At 36.1% G+C, this 15670-nt stretch overlaps 2 protein-coding genes across 2 annotated transcripts; one reads left to right on the top strand and one right to left on the bottom strand.

Annotated features, from left to right (window-relative positions):
- The first annotated feature begins 2826 nt into the window (after positions 1-2826).
- On the top strand, positions 2827-4727 carry LOC108198108 (cytochrome P450 CYP72A616). Its single transcript, XM_064083580.1, is given in 4 exon segments — positions 2827-3068; positions 3178-3571; positions 4287-4639; positions 4641-4727. Coding segments are annotated over 4 exon segments (1053 nt in total). The 3' UTR covers positions 4705-4727.
- Positions 4728-10823: 6096 nt separating this feature from the next.
- Positions 10824-13128, bottom strand: LOC108198651 (growth-regulating factor 1). Its single transcript, XM_017366425.2, has 4 exons — positions 12566-13128; positions 11928-12342; positions 11406-11851; positions 10824-11273 (listed from the first exon to the last, which is right to left on the bottom strand). The coding sequence occupies exons 1-4, from the start codon at positions 12762-12764 to the stop codon at positions 11266-11268; spliced, it is 1068 nt and encodes a 355-aa protein (XP_017221914.1). The 5' UTR covers positions 12765-13128; the 3' UTR covers positions 10824-11265.
- Positions 13129-15670: the final 2542 nt, after the last annotated feature.

The following is a 15670-nucleotide window of genomic DNA, read 5'->3' as shown; positions in this document are numbered from 1 at the left end:
CTCCGAACCACATAACAAGTGATTCACAACTAATGAGGATCCTCGGCACACATTGGACATATAAAACCATAAGGCTCCCCGCTACCGAGATTTTAAAAATATAACAGTGACTGGCGACTCAGTCTTATTAGAAAATACCATCCAATTCCTTTTAATCAATACAGTTCATTTCAAAAGGGTCTTGATCAAGGGAAAGGTATCAAGTATATGTATTTCAAGGTTCCAGTGACACGTTTTCTAAAATTAGGGAATCTTATTAAGATCAGGGTTCCCAAAGTGATACTTCAAGTGTATAAGGGGTTTCAAGTTCTCATGCTATATTAAGGGACTATTAGATCAGATTCATGTGGGTATGAGGTGATATAATATGAAAAAGGTCAATTTAAGTATGAAAACAACTACCTAAATCCAAGGTTTAATTATTGGGTGATAACAGGGATTATTCATTCTATAAAAGCTGTAGTCATGCATTCACAAGGTATTCAATCATCATAAACAGAATAGAGAGGTAAGTTGAGAGTTTCACTTGCCTGGACTAAGCTTACCGATTACTTGAACAGAATCTTCTAGAGGTTCCTTGCCTGGCCTCCTACTTGCACCTAAAATTAATAGTATCCTCGTCACCACAATTGTTAACTACCGTTTCGCGTATAGCTATATATATACACACACACACAAATATGCATACATATATATATATATATACACACTTAAATTGAACTAATTATGAGCAATATATACATCAAGTAATCCACATAACATATAGCAAAGGCATGGCAATTTATTACTTAATTAGTAGTGCTCACTTAACTTCTAATTACTACCTTAGTCACTTAAGCAATTAATCAAGTAACACATAAGGTCTATGATCAATAATCCTAATTCCACTTTACTAACTTCAACTCATCCTAAATATAGTAAGTCACACTTGTTCCTCACCTCAAAAGACTCACAAATGCAATGCACACTAACATGACTTACCCGAATGCTTACCTTGGCACCACTTGTGTGCTTTGGCTAAATAAGGCACTTCTACTTAGTGCCTTCACTTAAACTGACTCTTACTAACTTATTTGACTTAAATGTATCTCCCAAACTCATCATGAGGTCAAGGCCTCACTTATGACACACTCATATGCAATGCACCCTTACTTGGTTCCTAATTATGACTCTGATGGTGACACTTGGATGTTTTGGTGGAAATAAGGTATCTCCACCTAAGGAATTCACTCCAATCAAATTACAAAAGGTTAATATGACTCTAAAATAACTCTATGATATGATATGAATCGAAGGCCTCACCTGCAAAGGCCTTTAAAAACCAATGCCCCAACTGGACTCCCCTGCTTAGACACTTTGGCACCCCTTGGAGTGCCTTGGCAGAAACATATGTTTCTACCTTGTGCCTTGGTTGAATTCTGACTCCTATGGCTTCTCAAGACTTAAATCTAACTTGTGAAGTTAGTTTGACACCAAGGCCTTACTCAGGCCTCCCCAGGCCTCCATGTCAAGTTGACATAGAACTTTGCTAACCACACTGCCCTGTTTTTACCAACTTAAAACTTAATTATCTAGTTCAATTATCCATTCTAATGACTTGTTAAGCTTTCTAAGACTCAATTATACTTGTCTAAACCAAGGCCACATGAAGTCCTATCCTATGACATGATAATAACCAACAGTCCACTTTACCCCGAAGGGCCCTGTTTTGAGCTGCTCTCTGAAATGTGTGTGTGCACCTAACCAAATGGAAGTTTTTATTGATTATAAAGCTACTGGAGGCATGTAAAAACCTATTCCCAACTTCTTTGAGCTCAGTCCTACCAAGGCCTTACCAAAACACACCTAAAAATACCTAAACTTATGGTATACAATTCTGCCCTGCTATGACCAAAGTGTCTCCTTCCACCTTAATTCCCTTCAATACTCCAACATTAACCAACAACCAAACAAAGCAAGCCCTAAACTACACTATCACCTACTGAATAACATCATATGAAGTACATTCTGAATTAACTAAGCATGAAAATCAGTTATAAAGATAAGCAAGGAAACAAATTACAAGACAAGCCACCACTTAGCATTTTAAAGCAAAAATTTGAAGCAATCAAGCATGATATCTCCATGTTACCTACTGACCATAACCTCATATCATCATATATAGTATAAAATATCATTTTATCACATGAATCATGGCATGAAACTCATAAAAATCACATAACAAGGCTCAAGAACATGATTCATGGCATTTTGTCTCGGATCTTTTTATATATCTACATGCAATGGCTAAAACATATACACAAGCATTATAAAATGTTAAATCATCAAAGATACAAGGCATGCAAGGGCTGGAGATTCACAAAACTTCACTTTAGCCATCAAAACTTTGGAATAAGCAAGAAACAAAACCAAAACTTGTGAAACTTTGAAGAACAATACATATATACATTCGGCTCCTCTAAAATCATTGGCAAATGTGATGAACAATGAGTGTGAATTGGCAAAATAGAAGTGTAGCATCTCTCCATGACCACATCTTGCCCATCCTTTAAGCCATTTAGTCGAAGCCTTGAGTTCACAAGAACTAAAGCCACAAACTTTGGCTTCAACGACATGCAACACAAGAACTAACCTCAAAATGAAGATACAATCCTAGATGATGAAGACGAGGCTCTAAGGTTTTTGGCTGTGTCAAGTTGTTTATTAAGATGCAAAATCTATTAATTATCAAAATGAAAAATGAAAATTGATTATTAACTTTGCTTAGCTATCAAATGATTTGCATATTGACTACATTTACAGATTTTTTTTCTTTTGTTGTAAGGAATGGTACCAGTATCCGCAGATAGTTGTATGATGCTGGTTGATCGATGGAATAAATTAGCGGGGACTCAGAGAATTTGTGAAATCGATGTCTGGACTGAATTTCAAGATCTTACGCGTGATATCATATCTCGGGCAGCATTTGGTAGCAGCTATGAAGAAGGCAGGAAGATCCTAAAATTACAAAAAGAACTCCAGGTGCTAGTTATGGAAGCCATGCAAACTGTATACATTCCTGGTTTAAGGTATATCATCGCATATTTACTCGACTAGCAAATATGATTTTGTTTCAGAACAATAAAATTTTAATGTACGAATCCTTTCAATCACTTCACCTTGATGTCTGCTAAGCAGGTTTATTCCAACCAGAAAGAATAGAAGTAGATACAGCTTGAACAAAAGGATTACCTCGATACTCAGGACATTAGTGGAGAAGAAAGACAGATCAATAACAGCAGGAGAATCCAGGAGCGACGACTTATAAGGCCTCCTCGTGCAATCCATTAAACAAATAGATCTGCAAAATAATGCGAGTGGCACAATTAGGAACCAAATGACAGTAGAAGAGATCATAGAGGTATGCAAGTTGTTCTACCTTGCCGGACATGAGACAACTTCAAGTTGGTTGACTTGGATAATTGTCGTCTTAGCCATGCACCAAGACTGGGCAGAAAAGGCCAGGGAGGAAGTTCTGCAAGTATGTGGAAGAAATGTCCCAAGTTTCAATGGCATAAGCCGCCTCAGAAATGTATGTTACCTCTTACCCAAAAATACGTATTTTATGAATCTTGTTTGGCCTAATCTAATTAGGGGCCGTTTGGTTCGCTTCGAGGAAACGGAATGGAATCCAGAAACGGAAACGCGGAGAAAGGAAAGGAATGATCCTGAATTATTTTACCTGTTTGGTTTTGTGGCAGAAACGGAATGAAAATTTGTGTTATTAATTTTATATTCAATTTTTTTAATATTATACAATTTCAAAAGAGTTAAATGTATTTATATCTATAACAAGATAATTTATTTACATTCTAATAAATTAATATAATTTATTTAACCATACTATTAATTTTTTAAAATAAATTAACATGTGAATTATGTCACAATTATATTTAATTTAAACAATTAAATTAAAAATTATTTTTAATTCTTAAAAATACTTTATACGATAATCTTTTATTTTAATTGTTTAAAATATGAATTATAACTCAAAATAGAAAAAAAGTGAGGAAATGGAATCCAAATACCTAGTTGGGGGTGGGGAATGAGTTATGAGCAATATTGGGTAAACCCACTACTAAAAAAGGGAAAGGGAATGATGATTTTTACAAAACAAACACGTACAAAGGGAATCAATCAGGCTAATTACCTTTCCCTTTCCTGAATACTCCTAAACAAACACGTACAAAGGGAATGAGTATAATGAATTTCCTCCGGTGCATTTCAACATTCTGGTTTTCCTGTAGGTCACTATGATAGTATATGAAGTCCAGAGGTTATATTCCCCTGTAATTGCTCTATACCTACAAACCTCCAAAGAAACCAAGATAGGGGACATCATTGTACCAGCTGCAGTGGATATCACATTGCCTCTACTGCATATCCACCATGATCGTGATCTTTGGGGCGATGATGCTGAGGAGTTCAAACCAGAAAGGTTCTCAGAAGGAGTTGCAAAGGCATCTAAAGATAGGCTAGCCTTCTTTCCCTTCGGCTGGGGTCCAAGGATGTGTATTGGAAACCATTTTGCAACAATACAAGTTAAAGTTGCATTGGCTGTGATCTTACAAAATTTCTCATTTCAACTCACACCATCCTACTCCTAACACGGTCATGACTCTTCAACCTCAACATGGAGCTCAAATTACTTTCAACCAAATTTAATAAAGATGAACAATGCTAATCATGCATCACATAATAGTTTTGCTAGTTTAAAAACTTATTAATTTATGATGCTTGTAGTGATGCTTGTTTCATGCTTTTTCACGGGCTCCTTTTGCAAGCATATATAAATTGCAGCTTTGATGTGTTAGGCACTGGAGTTTTTCATACATAGCATACTTCCTATACATGATATAACTTTTTGGCCTATATTTTTTAAGCTTCATTTTTGTTAAACTCACTACAACCATGAAGCAATGATAGAACTGCAACTTCATAAAGAGAATTGATGGCTTTGAATACAATTGTGCCAAAATATGTGTATGGAATACATAGCTTGAATTTTCCTCCACCACTCCATGCATGCATTGTACGCAAGCTGCCCACATCTGTCAACTACCCCTGTTCAAAAACATATGTAGTCGAAGTGTTTGTAGCATGAGGTGATCTCTTGGGATTCAAACCTTAAACCAACCAATTACTTTTCTGTCGTCCCTGAAGAAGACTGAACAGGTCAGCACCATCTGAGAACTTAGCAGAATCAGAATGTTGGTTACAAGAATCCTCCATTGATAACTTAAAAGTGGACATCCCACATCTGCAACACAAGTACATATGAAGCAGAGATAGATGTTTTACTGTATCTGCAATAGGTTAGTTGTGTAAGTTGGGATTCATCAAGTCAAAATATATCTATACGTAAACTTTCATTAAATCTCTATTTTTTCAGAGTGAAAGCATAAGATCTGCAAGTGCAGTAAAGAGGTGTGAGTCCAAGAAAAGCCATTTCAATGTCCAAATCAGAGAGAGCATAGTAGTGTGCGTTTTATTTTCAGAAATCAGCACATCGAAAACCAGGCAGGCAGCTAGGTAATAATCAGAGCCTTAATCAGAAACAAATAAACATACTGCTACAAAGCATTAGTGATTTCAATGTTTTCAGCATTTATATCTAATTAAATAGCTCGATTTGGTTCACATATACTCCGCTTAAATGGTCACAGATACAGACATCTTCCATTTCAGAATAAACACCAGAAAATGAAGTAATAACAATCAAGTAACTAGTTTTGTGGTAATTAATGAACTAAAGAGCCTAACTGACATAAAATGAGCAAGTTTCACAACAGCGTATGAATGAGTTGTTATTTAGGGTGTGATCCAAAAATCCAAATTTGAGGTAGATTACCTCAAATTCTCCTCAAGCAGTGATCCAAATCTGGATCCAAAAATCCAAATTTAGGGGTAGATTACCCCAAATTCTCCTCCAGCAGTGATCCAAATCTGGATCAGTCACCAATATTCACTGATCCAAATTTGGATCACCAACTTTATTATAAAATAATGATTTTGTTATTTCTATATCTTTCATTTATCGGACTTAAAATTAATTTGTGATTATTAATATTTAATTAATAATAGTTTATAATTAATAATTAATAAAATTAATGTTTTAGTAAAAACTTAAAAAATAGGAAAGCAAATTTGAAAAAAATCTCTAGACAACTTTGTCAACCCAAGAACTTGTCCAACAGCTAGCAATGAAATCACAGGTTTAAATATGAGTTTAAAGTTATTTGCCATATGATCCCGAACAAATCTAAGCAGGCTCAGACTCAGGTTTTGTTCCAAATCAAAATGCCTCCATTGAGGTAGTAAAATTTTCTTAGACAGATGAATATATAGTGGGATTTCATAATATGAAGAGAGCATTAGTTATTGACCAAAGCATTCGAGGTTCGATTATTAGAGTAAATGTTATATTTGGAGAATGGAGATTAATGGCGATGAGCAATGAGCTGGAAACTGATGGTCACAGCTCAGAAGAAGTTACAACAACAAAATAGTAGTCACATGAATTCTGAACAGATTGTGCTCTGGGTCACTTAATTCTGAGCGGTATTGGCTTTGCTTAGGTCTACCCTCAAGTTCCGAGTCCGTGTTAAATAGCAGTTGTACGTACAACTTAGCTATCTAAATATGACCATGCTTATTTTTGGCCCTCATATAGCATGATTCCAACTTGCAACTGCATGTCAATATTAGCTGGATAGGACCATGATCTTCTTGTCCCTGGCCTAGCTAGCTTTAATTTGTTTTCTAACCTGGTTCCGACTTTTGTCAAATTTATCTTTGAGCAACAAATTCTGCATTTCGCCTACATCATTAATATGACTTGTGATTTCTCAACACATTCCTAGCTAGCAGCAACAAGTTTATGTTTGTTAAGTTTCATAAATCCATTTTATGGCTAAATAGCTAGATGTACATGCATATGCAAATACTCATATATTTACCAAATGGCTAGCTAGATACTTTGTGTACTCACTGAGTCACTGGTCACTACTCAGTAATGTACTTTGCATGCATGCTAAGAGCATCTCCGATGGTTGGCACTCTTCAAGGGGTGCCAATTTTGACACATAACTCAAAATATTATTTTTTATATTTACACTCTTTCAAATCATTTTTCGCGCTCTTCTTTCAAAATACTCTCCAATATTTGACACTTCAAGATGCCAACTTTATTAATAGAGAAATAATATTTTATGTATTATTAAGATCACAAATGAATATTTTATGTATTATTGGGACCACAAATGAATATTTTATGTATTATTAGCACCCTACTTTATGGGTTAGCCAACTTTTGGCACCCCAAAGTGGCACCTATGCCAACTCACTTGGCACCCCCAACATCTCCAATGGAGTGCTAACGAGAGTGCCGGTCCATGTCATGCCACATGGCATTGGCACTCCTCTTGACATCTCCCAGATGCTCTAAGTTGCTAGATATTAATGGGGGTGTTTGTTCAGAGGAAGTAGAAGCCGCTTCTGGTTTCTACTTTTCTTGACCCGTTTGTGTAATGAAGTAGAAGTAATTTTAAAAAGCTGAGAATATTATTAATTCTCTCTCACAGCTTCTACTTCTTTTTCAAACATTTTATTAACTTATTTACTTCTCACTTCTAATCCACTTCTTTAATTTAAGCATGTAATCACTTTTTTTAATCTTGCTCAAACGGCCCCGTTGTACTCATCTGTCTTGATTCATTCTAATTGGATATATCTTACAGCTACCTGCAGAAAGACATACTAATTCTCTACTGCATTTTTTTTCAGGTGGCTGTGATTCATGTCTTGGGCCTATCAACCACTGAGCTGATGTGCACAGGGAATCTCCAGGAGGGCCTGGCTGTGGATTTTCTTTGTATACAGGTATTCCAATATCGTTATGAGGCCAATATGTTGGGTAGAATATCACCATCCGGACACAGCAGCATGTCTCACTCGAAAGTAAAACGATAATACAATTTCTAAAAGTTTTCTTATCAAATATTCATGTCGGCCTTATGAATAATTTTTAGGGGTGATCAAGAAACCGCCCAAACCGCATAAACCGCCCGCACCGCACCAAACCGCACCACAAAATGCGGTTTTTAATTTTCGTGGTGCGGTTGCGGTTTAAATTTTTCACAAACCGCGCGGTGCGGTGCGGGTTGCGGTTTGACATTTTTCTAGTGCGGTTCAAACCGCACCGCACCGCAATATTATAATATATATAAATTATACTAGTGATTGTCAAATAAAATTATATTCTATTCATATATATTATTTTATAATTATGTTAGATATATTTGTTAAATCTCTTCAAATAATAGTTAATAATTATCTTATCAATCTCGCATTACTATTATATCAAATTTGTATGAAATGATTATATTACTATAATATGTCTCTTAGTATTCATATTTTTTTTTATCATATTTACAATTTTGTTTGTATTATTTTAGTAGTTGTTGTAGCTCTGAAATGATAAATATCATATAAATTCATTACAAGAAAAGATTTTAATTATTGTATATTTAAATTTTATTTTTAACTTCAACTAAAAATATTTATTCTTAAGCATACAAACCGCACAAACCACACCGCACCGCACCGCATTTTTGTGGTGCGGTTTACGCGGTTTTTATGCTAGCGTGGTGCGGTTGCGGTTTGAGGTTTTAACCAAACCGCATGCGCGGTTTGGTTCGCGGTTTTAGTGAAAAACCGCACCGCCCGCACCGCGATCCCCCCTAATAATTTTGTTGGGCATAATGCATGACATAAGGTTGAATATGCAATTGTAGCATGTAGGACAGGATGTACATGTATTATTTGTGACGAGTGAGGAGCCATAAAATTAGCAAAGTTTGTAGAGTGCATATGTTGTGTTAAATTAGGTCGTGGTTGAAAAGGGTGGTGCGGTGGCTCCACAGAGACATGTATACTGGTGAAGGTGAAAAGAGTAAAGGGTTGGGCGGTGACAAGTGAGTGAGTTCCCAGGGCTCGTTTTCGGTGATTACTGACAATTTCTGACACCAAACACATTCACAATCACAGGCTCATTCAGTCCATGGTGGGCCTTCTGCTCCTGCTCTGCTCATATTTATTTATGTTGTTTCCAGACATTGGCTTGGAATGGGAGCTGCACCAACACCCCCGTTTACTCCCTCCGTCCTTCTAGATAGTATATATTGATAGTATATATTGATATTGGCGGACGGGAACGCGGCACAGATTTTAATGCGTGGATGTATAATTTTTATTAAATCTCAAAATGATTCACGGAACTATATTTTATAAGAGTATTGAAATGTGTGTCGAACAAGAGAAAGTACAGATATGACTAATTACATATTCGTCTAAAGTTCAAAAATATCTATGTAAAATTATCATTACTTATCTTTCGAAAAATCAAAAGGAGCGGGAACTGACCATGAACCGGCCGAATCCGATTAATCCGAATCTAAGCCGGCCAATTATGATCATCTGGATTCTGGACTATAGAAATGATAAATTTGGAGAAAAGACATTGCATAGTTGTTGAGATAAACTGTACTCCCTCTGTCCCATTTTAACTGATGTTTGACTTTTAAACACGTATATTGAGGTGTAAAAAAACAATATCTACACTCAATAAAAAATTTCAATTCTTATATCAAATAAAAGTTTAGACTCTAAACTTTTATTTGATATAAATTTTATAAAAAATAATCATGTTTAGATGTAATTTTTTTAACATCTTAAAATACGTGTAAAAAAATCAAAAGCAGTTAAAATGGGACGAGGGGAGTAGTAAAAGTGGTAGAAAAGTGAGATAAAGTCCTGAGAGGGGACGCACGTATTGGAGCAGGCTGAGGCAGCAGAGCAGGTGCTTCCACCATCTTCTGGAACTGGTGGGTCTGGATTCTGGCCTGCTCAGTCTCATAACTCAAGGACTCAACTGTAGTGCGCTCTTTTCATTTTCCCACCCTCTGTCTGCAGTGCACCCTCCTCTCCCTGCCTCTGCTTCATTATTATCATTACATTTCACATTTACATTGTACCCTCTTCTCCTGACCAGATTATCTTCCCCTTCAATTCTCCTACTTACATTGACCACATTATTATTCACCATTTTTCTCTAAGTTCATGCATTACTCAAGTATTTGCCTGTTTACGTCAGCTCTGTTCTAAAACTCGGTGAATTCATGTTTCGTATTCTGTTGAACTGATTGAATATGTGATTATCTAATTAATCATTTAGTTAATCTCCGTATTCCATGACTTCACCAATTAAGTCGGATTTCTGTTTTTTTACAACTATGCCTACGTGACAGTGTCTCTATTCTCTTAGAAACCATTTTTAAAACAAATCATGACGGTGATATGTAAAAAAATACACGACTTTCTTTACTCGTCTTATACTATTGGGCACGCTCATTACCCCAGAAGAGATCACTGCAAGCATTTTGATATGAAATAAATTTTCTTGTTACCATTTCACATTCCAAGAAGAGTCCTTGACTTTGTTTTTGCGTGTCTCAACATGATGTTTGTGCTGTTACACACTGAAAACCAAGTACAACATGTCTTGTTTTGATTCCTCAAATAATGACGTTTTGTTTAATCCTTGTCTGCCAAACAACCAAACTAAGCTAGTTTGGTCACGTTTTTATCATATGTTCTCTTAGCAAATGCAACTCACGACATTGGTTCGCTTAATTATGCACTTCTGCTTATTTTACCAAATACTACGTAAAAAAGTAAAAACAGCTTAAAATAAGTGTGGCCACCGGCCAAACACCAACTAAATGTTCCCCAAAATTTGCTTGGAAAGATGGTACAACTACAACATGAGATAAGTAGAAACAATACAGTAGCAAAAACAAAAGGCTCGTTACTAACAGGGCCCTACAATCTCTGCCTCAGTGCTGCAGCAGATGAGAAGCTTTAACTAGTGTTTAAAAAGCTTACTATAGCAAGAGCCAAAAGAGTCAATGTGCCAAAATGTTAAGAGCTGCTTGTCTTAAAACTAAAGATTATTGGTACTAGCAACAGAATATAATGTGAGAGAAGCACATGCTTTGCTCTCAATTACTCCTACTACATCACACAAAATTCAAACAAACCAAGCCTTCTGAACAAAGCCCTTTTGTACAAACAAGATAAAAGAGTTGTTACTGTTCATCTTATGCTAGAAACATAAAACCACTGACCCACCACCATGCAAGTACTCTTTTGGCCTCTGCAAAACTCTCACTTATCTGCAAAATATAGTGAAACCATGCATTAATATAGGAGTATCAACCAACCAACAACACTTAAACCTTGATAAATAAATGTTCCATATATGAATACCCTTATTTTAACTGTGATAAAAAAGACTGAAACTTTACCATTATTTGACATGAAGAAGTTGTGGTGAGCAGAGCTAGGCATGGATATGGAGAGCTGAGTTGTGGAGACTTGGGCATGGTTGGACAACTTATCATCAGTTTCAAGCCAAGATTCTTTGGTTTTAGGCCATTCATCAAAGAAATGGTGCATTACTTTCTGTGGTTCATCATCTCTCTCCATTTTGAGTGAGGATTCATCGTTTAGCAGATAGTACTGTTGGTCATCTTGTTTCTCTTTGGAGGTGAGCTGCAAGTAAGAGTAGCCATTTTGTGAAGCAGAACAAGGCTTCTGTCTGAATGCTGAACCACCCACTGTTAGTGGCTCCAAGTGCCAAGAAGAATCACCCACTGATGAACCAGACATGCTTCTCACAGTTCCTGAACTTTCTGAGAAGAATGGGTGCTCATCAATATCTTCTCTCATCCCATGACCATAGCTGCTGTTCCTGCAACATTGCATAATAGTAAATAACAGAGAGAGAGAGAGAGGGAGAGAGAGAGGGAGGGAGAGAGAGAGAGAACCTGAAGTCTTTGTTTGTGTGGGAATAAAGACCAGAGTCCAAGCCAATCCCAGAGGATCTTGAAAATGGTGAGTGTGCATAAATGGAAGTATTATGAAGTGGGTTGGTGCCATAAGAAGCTACTGATGTTGAGTTGGTTTGTGTGACATTATAAGGACTATTTGAGTTGTTTCTTGATGAGATAGGTATTGCAGTAGGCAAAGAAATGTCCCTGCTGTTTGTTGCTGATGACATTGTTGTTGTTTCCACAGGCTTTCTTGAACGGTTTCTACCTCTGTGCATGTGCCTCTCACAGTACTTGGAATCTGTGTAAGCTTCTTTTGAGCACCTCCATTTCTTCCCATCAGTCCTTCTACACCTCCCTGGCTCCGGGTCTATTTTTCTCCCAAACCCCATCTGGAAACAGTTCCATCCCACTGCAACAAAACATTTAAACCCAACCCGTTATCTCTCTCGCTCTCTTTACAAAATGTCGAAATTTCAAACTTCAAACCTTGTGTGTGAGTGTGTTTACATTTTAGCCCAAACCCGTTATCTCTCTCGCTCTTTTTACGAGATGTCGAAGTTCCAAAGTTGAAACCTCGTGTCTGAGCGTGTTTAATTATCGTAAAAAATAACAAAAGTAAAGAAGGGGCTTACTATGTTGAGGTTGGTGAAGGATGAGCTTGTTGGGGTCCATGCTTCTCTTGATAGTGAAGAGGAGATCAGGAGGGATAGGCATACCAGAAACCATGTACTTAAAAATGAGAGCTTGGTGCTCAAGCTCTTGCCATTGTGAAGCAGTGAATGGATACCTAGTGTTACTTCTTGCACCAGCAGGACTACTCAGACTCATCATATTCTTGAAAGAATCTTTGAAATTTCTCAAACAGTTGAAGAAACTAGGAAAAAGGGAAGCTTGAGTATAAGTGTTTCAAGAAGATACATATAGAAAGAAGCGAGTATAATGTGTTTGTAGTAGTAGTAGGTATATATTTATTTCAGGGACCATTGGTGCTGCAGAATCTTCTGACATGGATAAAACTAATGGTTCTGATCATGGTGCTGCCACTGCTACTTCTGACATCTCTCTCTTGTAAAAGCACAGTCACAGAGAGATTTCTCTCTCCACTGGAGAGAGAGAGGGTATTCAGTTTTTTTCACAGAATAGTCAGTGGGCTGCTTGTATCATAATATGACTGTCACCACTCTGAGGCATCTCTGCAACAGTGCTCTCTCTCTCTCTGACTTTATGGCAGGCTATTTCTATTAGTATTTTTTTTCCTGCACAAGTGTACATATATTACTCCCTCCGTCCCACAATACATGTCTCTTTTGAAAAAATTACGCATATTAAAAAAGCATTGATTAGATAAAATTTTCTCACCTCTACCCCTAATAAATGCATGAATGTAGACTCTTATTCAACCTCCATTAATTGTTATACAACTTTCAAGAAGGGTAATTTTGAAATATTTGCAATATATTTGCATTGGAAACTAAAAGTAGACATATATTGTGGGACAAAATTTTTTTCCAAAAGAGACATGTATTGTGGGACGGAGGGAGTAATAAACTACTCCTACTAGGTAAGCTCCAAAACTAAGCAATGTGCAGAAGAAAATAGGAGAAGAGCTGCAGAGTATGGGGCCGATTGGGTTTTAAAAAAAAGTGACTTCTTGCTTATTGTAAAAAAGTGAAGTAGAAGTTAGAAGTAAAAAAGTTAATAAAGAGTTTAGAAAATAAGTAAAAACTGTGAGGGAAGTTAGCATTCTCAACTTTTTAAAAGTATTTCTATTTCTTTACACAAACGAATCAAGAAAAATAGAAGTCAAAAGCATTTTCTGCTTCCGGCAAACAAACATCACCTATATCTACTTGTATTACTGTGAGGTAACTTTTCTTAAATGCTCAAGATAAAAGATTTTTCATGTTTCAAGATTTAAGGGCAGTTATCACCACCTTTTAACACATGAACCATCCAATCAAACACAATTCATGGATTGATGAATAAGAAATTCAGAAACTTTTGCTTTGTGTTTAATTTTATTGATTTCTACTTGGCATAACATTGCTCTTATACGAGGAATTTAATTCTCATCCATCGGAAAACTGATACAAATTTCTTCGTTCTTGTGACTTAAAATTTTGTTATGTATGATTATCCTTCGATAGTAAATAACATGACAAGAATCGTGTTTTCCATTTTCTCGTCCCGTATTTCTAAAACCTGTCAAATGAAATTTTGACGTACAATATATTTGGTACGTTTGGTTTGGTTTTTATACAATGTAGATGTTAACAGTTGCATACTCGGGCATTTAATAAAAACTTGCGCGCTTGGAGTAAATGTAATCTACCTTTTTTTTTATCAATCAGTGGAATGCAACTAGTATTTTAACTATTACTCCTTCCGTCCTCTGATTTATATACATATGGAATGAACATGGAGATTAAGAAAAGTGTATAAAATGATAAGAAAGAGAAGAGAAAGTGGGTAAAGTGGTAGGATCCATCAATATTTATTAAATAGATTTGAAAAAATAGATGAAAGTAGTGGGTGGGAGAGATTTTTATATTATAAAAATATGCTATTTTGGGAAAGCTGTATGTATAGAATTAAGTAGGACATCCCGAAAAAGAAAGTGTATAGAAATTAGTAGGACAAAGGGAGTAGTATCCGTTCAAATACCGATAGATCTTTTGAGGAACAAAGGTATCCCAAATACTGATCGATCTTTCGAGGAACAAAGGTGTCCCAAATTTACTGTGGATAATGCGTGAATATTTAAAAAAAAATCGGATATTCAGAAAAGAAAAGGATTAAAGAAATCCGGAGAAAAGTATGGTAAACAAAGAGAGAAAAAAATGCTCATGCCTTGTTTCTTATCCTCTTGACGAGTGAAACAAACGATTGCACTCTGTTTTCTGGCGTGCAGGCTGTTATTCCTGCCATTCCATACACCTTTAATCTATGTTATAATAATTTCTCACTTTCGAATCAGTCGCATAATAAATCAAACATAACATAACCGATATATCCCACCCAAATACGATAAAATCAACATTGACTAGAAAATGGCATGTTCATGATCTATAGTGGGGGTGTTTGTTTACGGCTTCAAATCCCACCTTTTGGGTTTGTAAGTTAAAAGCATCTTATTCGTACTGTTTGTGTAAAACGTCAAGAAACACTTACAAAAAGCTAGGAATGCTAGCTTTTGTTCGAGGACTTTCTACTTCTTTCTCAAAAACTTTAATCACTTATAAATCTTAACTTAGTTTTAACTTCTACTCCACTTTTTTATTTTAAGCAAGAAACACCCCAGGTATAATGGGGACACATGGTAGGTGGCACTAACTCATATTCACATAATAAATTCTTAGTTCCTGTCCTATTAAATCGACCCCAACTTGCTTCAGGTGCGATTCTACTATAAATACCCTTTCATTAATTTCTACTCCATCTTGCAACTCTGGTTCGCAGAACTGTTCATGTACCTGCTATATATTACTCTATTCTAATTATAATACTTTAATCCTACAACATTACCCTTTGTTACTCGGACTTTTCATTGGTTCCAAGCACCCGTTCTCGACTTATCTCAAGTCAGAAATGTGTAAATATTTCAAAGTATCATGGAGTCCAACACTTGCACACGTATCCATAAAACACTTCCGGCCGAGTCCGAACAAACCTTACTATATATTTTGTTATAAAAAGAGGACACAGTAAGTACACTGTATTGTAATCTACCAATGTCA

The sequence above is a fragment of the Daucus carota genome, chromosome 8 (genome assembly GCF_001625215.2).
Source record: "Daucus carota subsp. sativus chromosome 8, DH1 v3.0, whole genome shotgun sequence".
Taxonomy (NCBI): domain Eukaryota; kingdom Viridiplantae; phylum Streptophyta; class Magnoliopsida; order Apiales; family Apiaceae; genus Daucus; species Daucus carota.
Note: the sequence above shows the minus strand (reverse complement) of the source record. Positions and strands in the feature narration are given on the sequence as shown.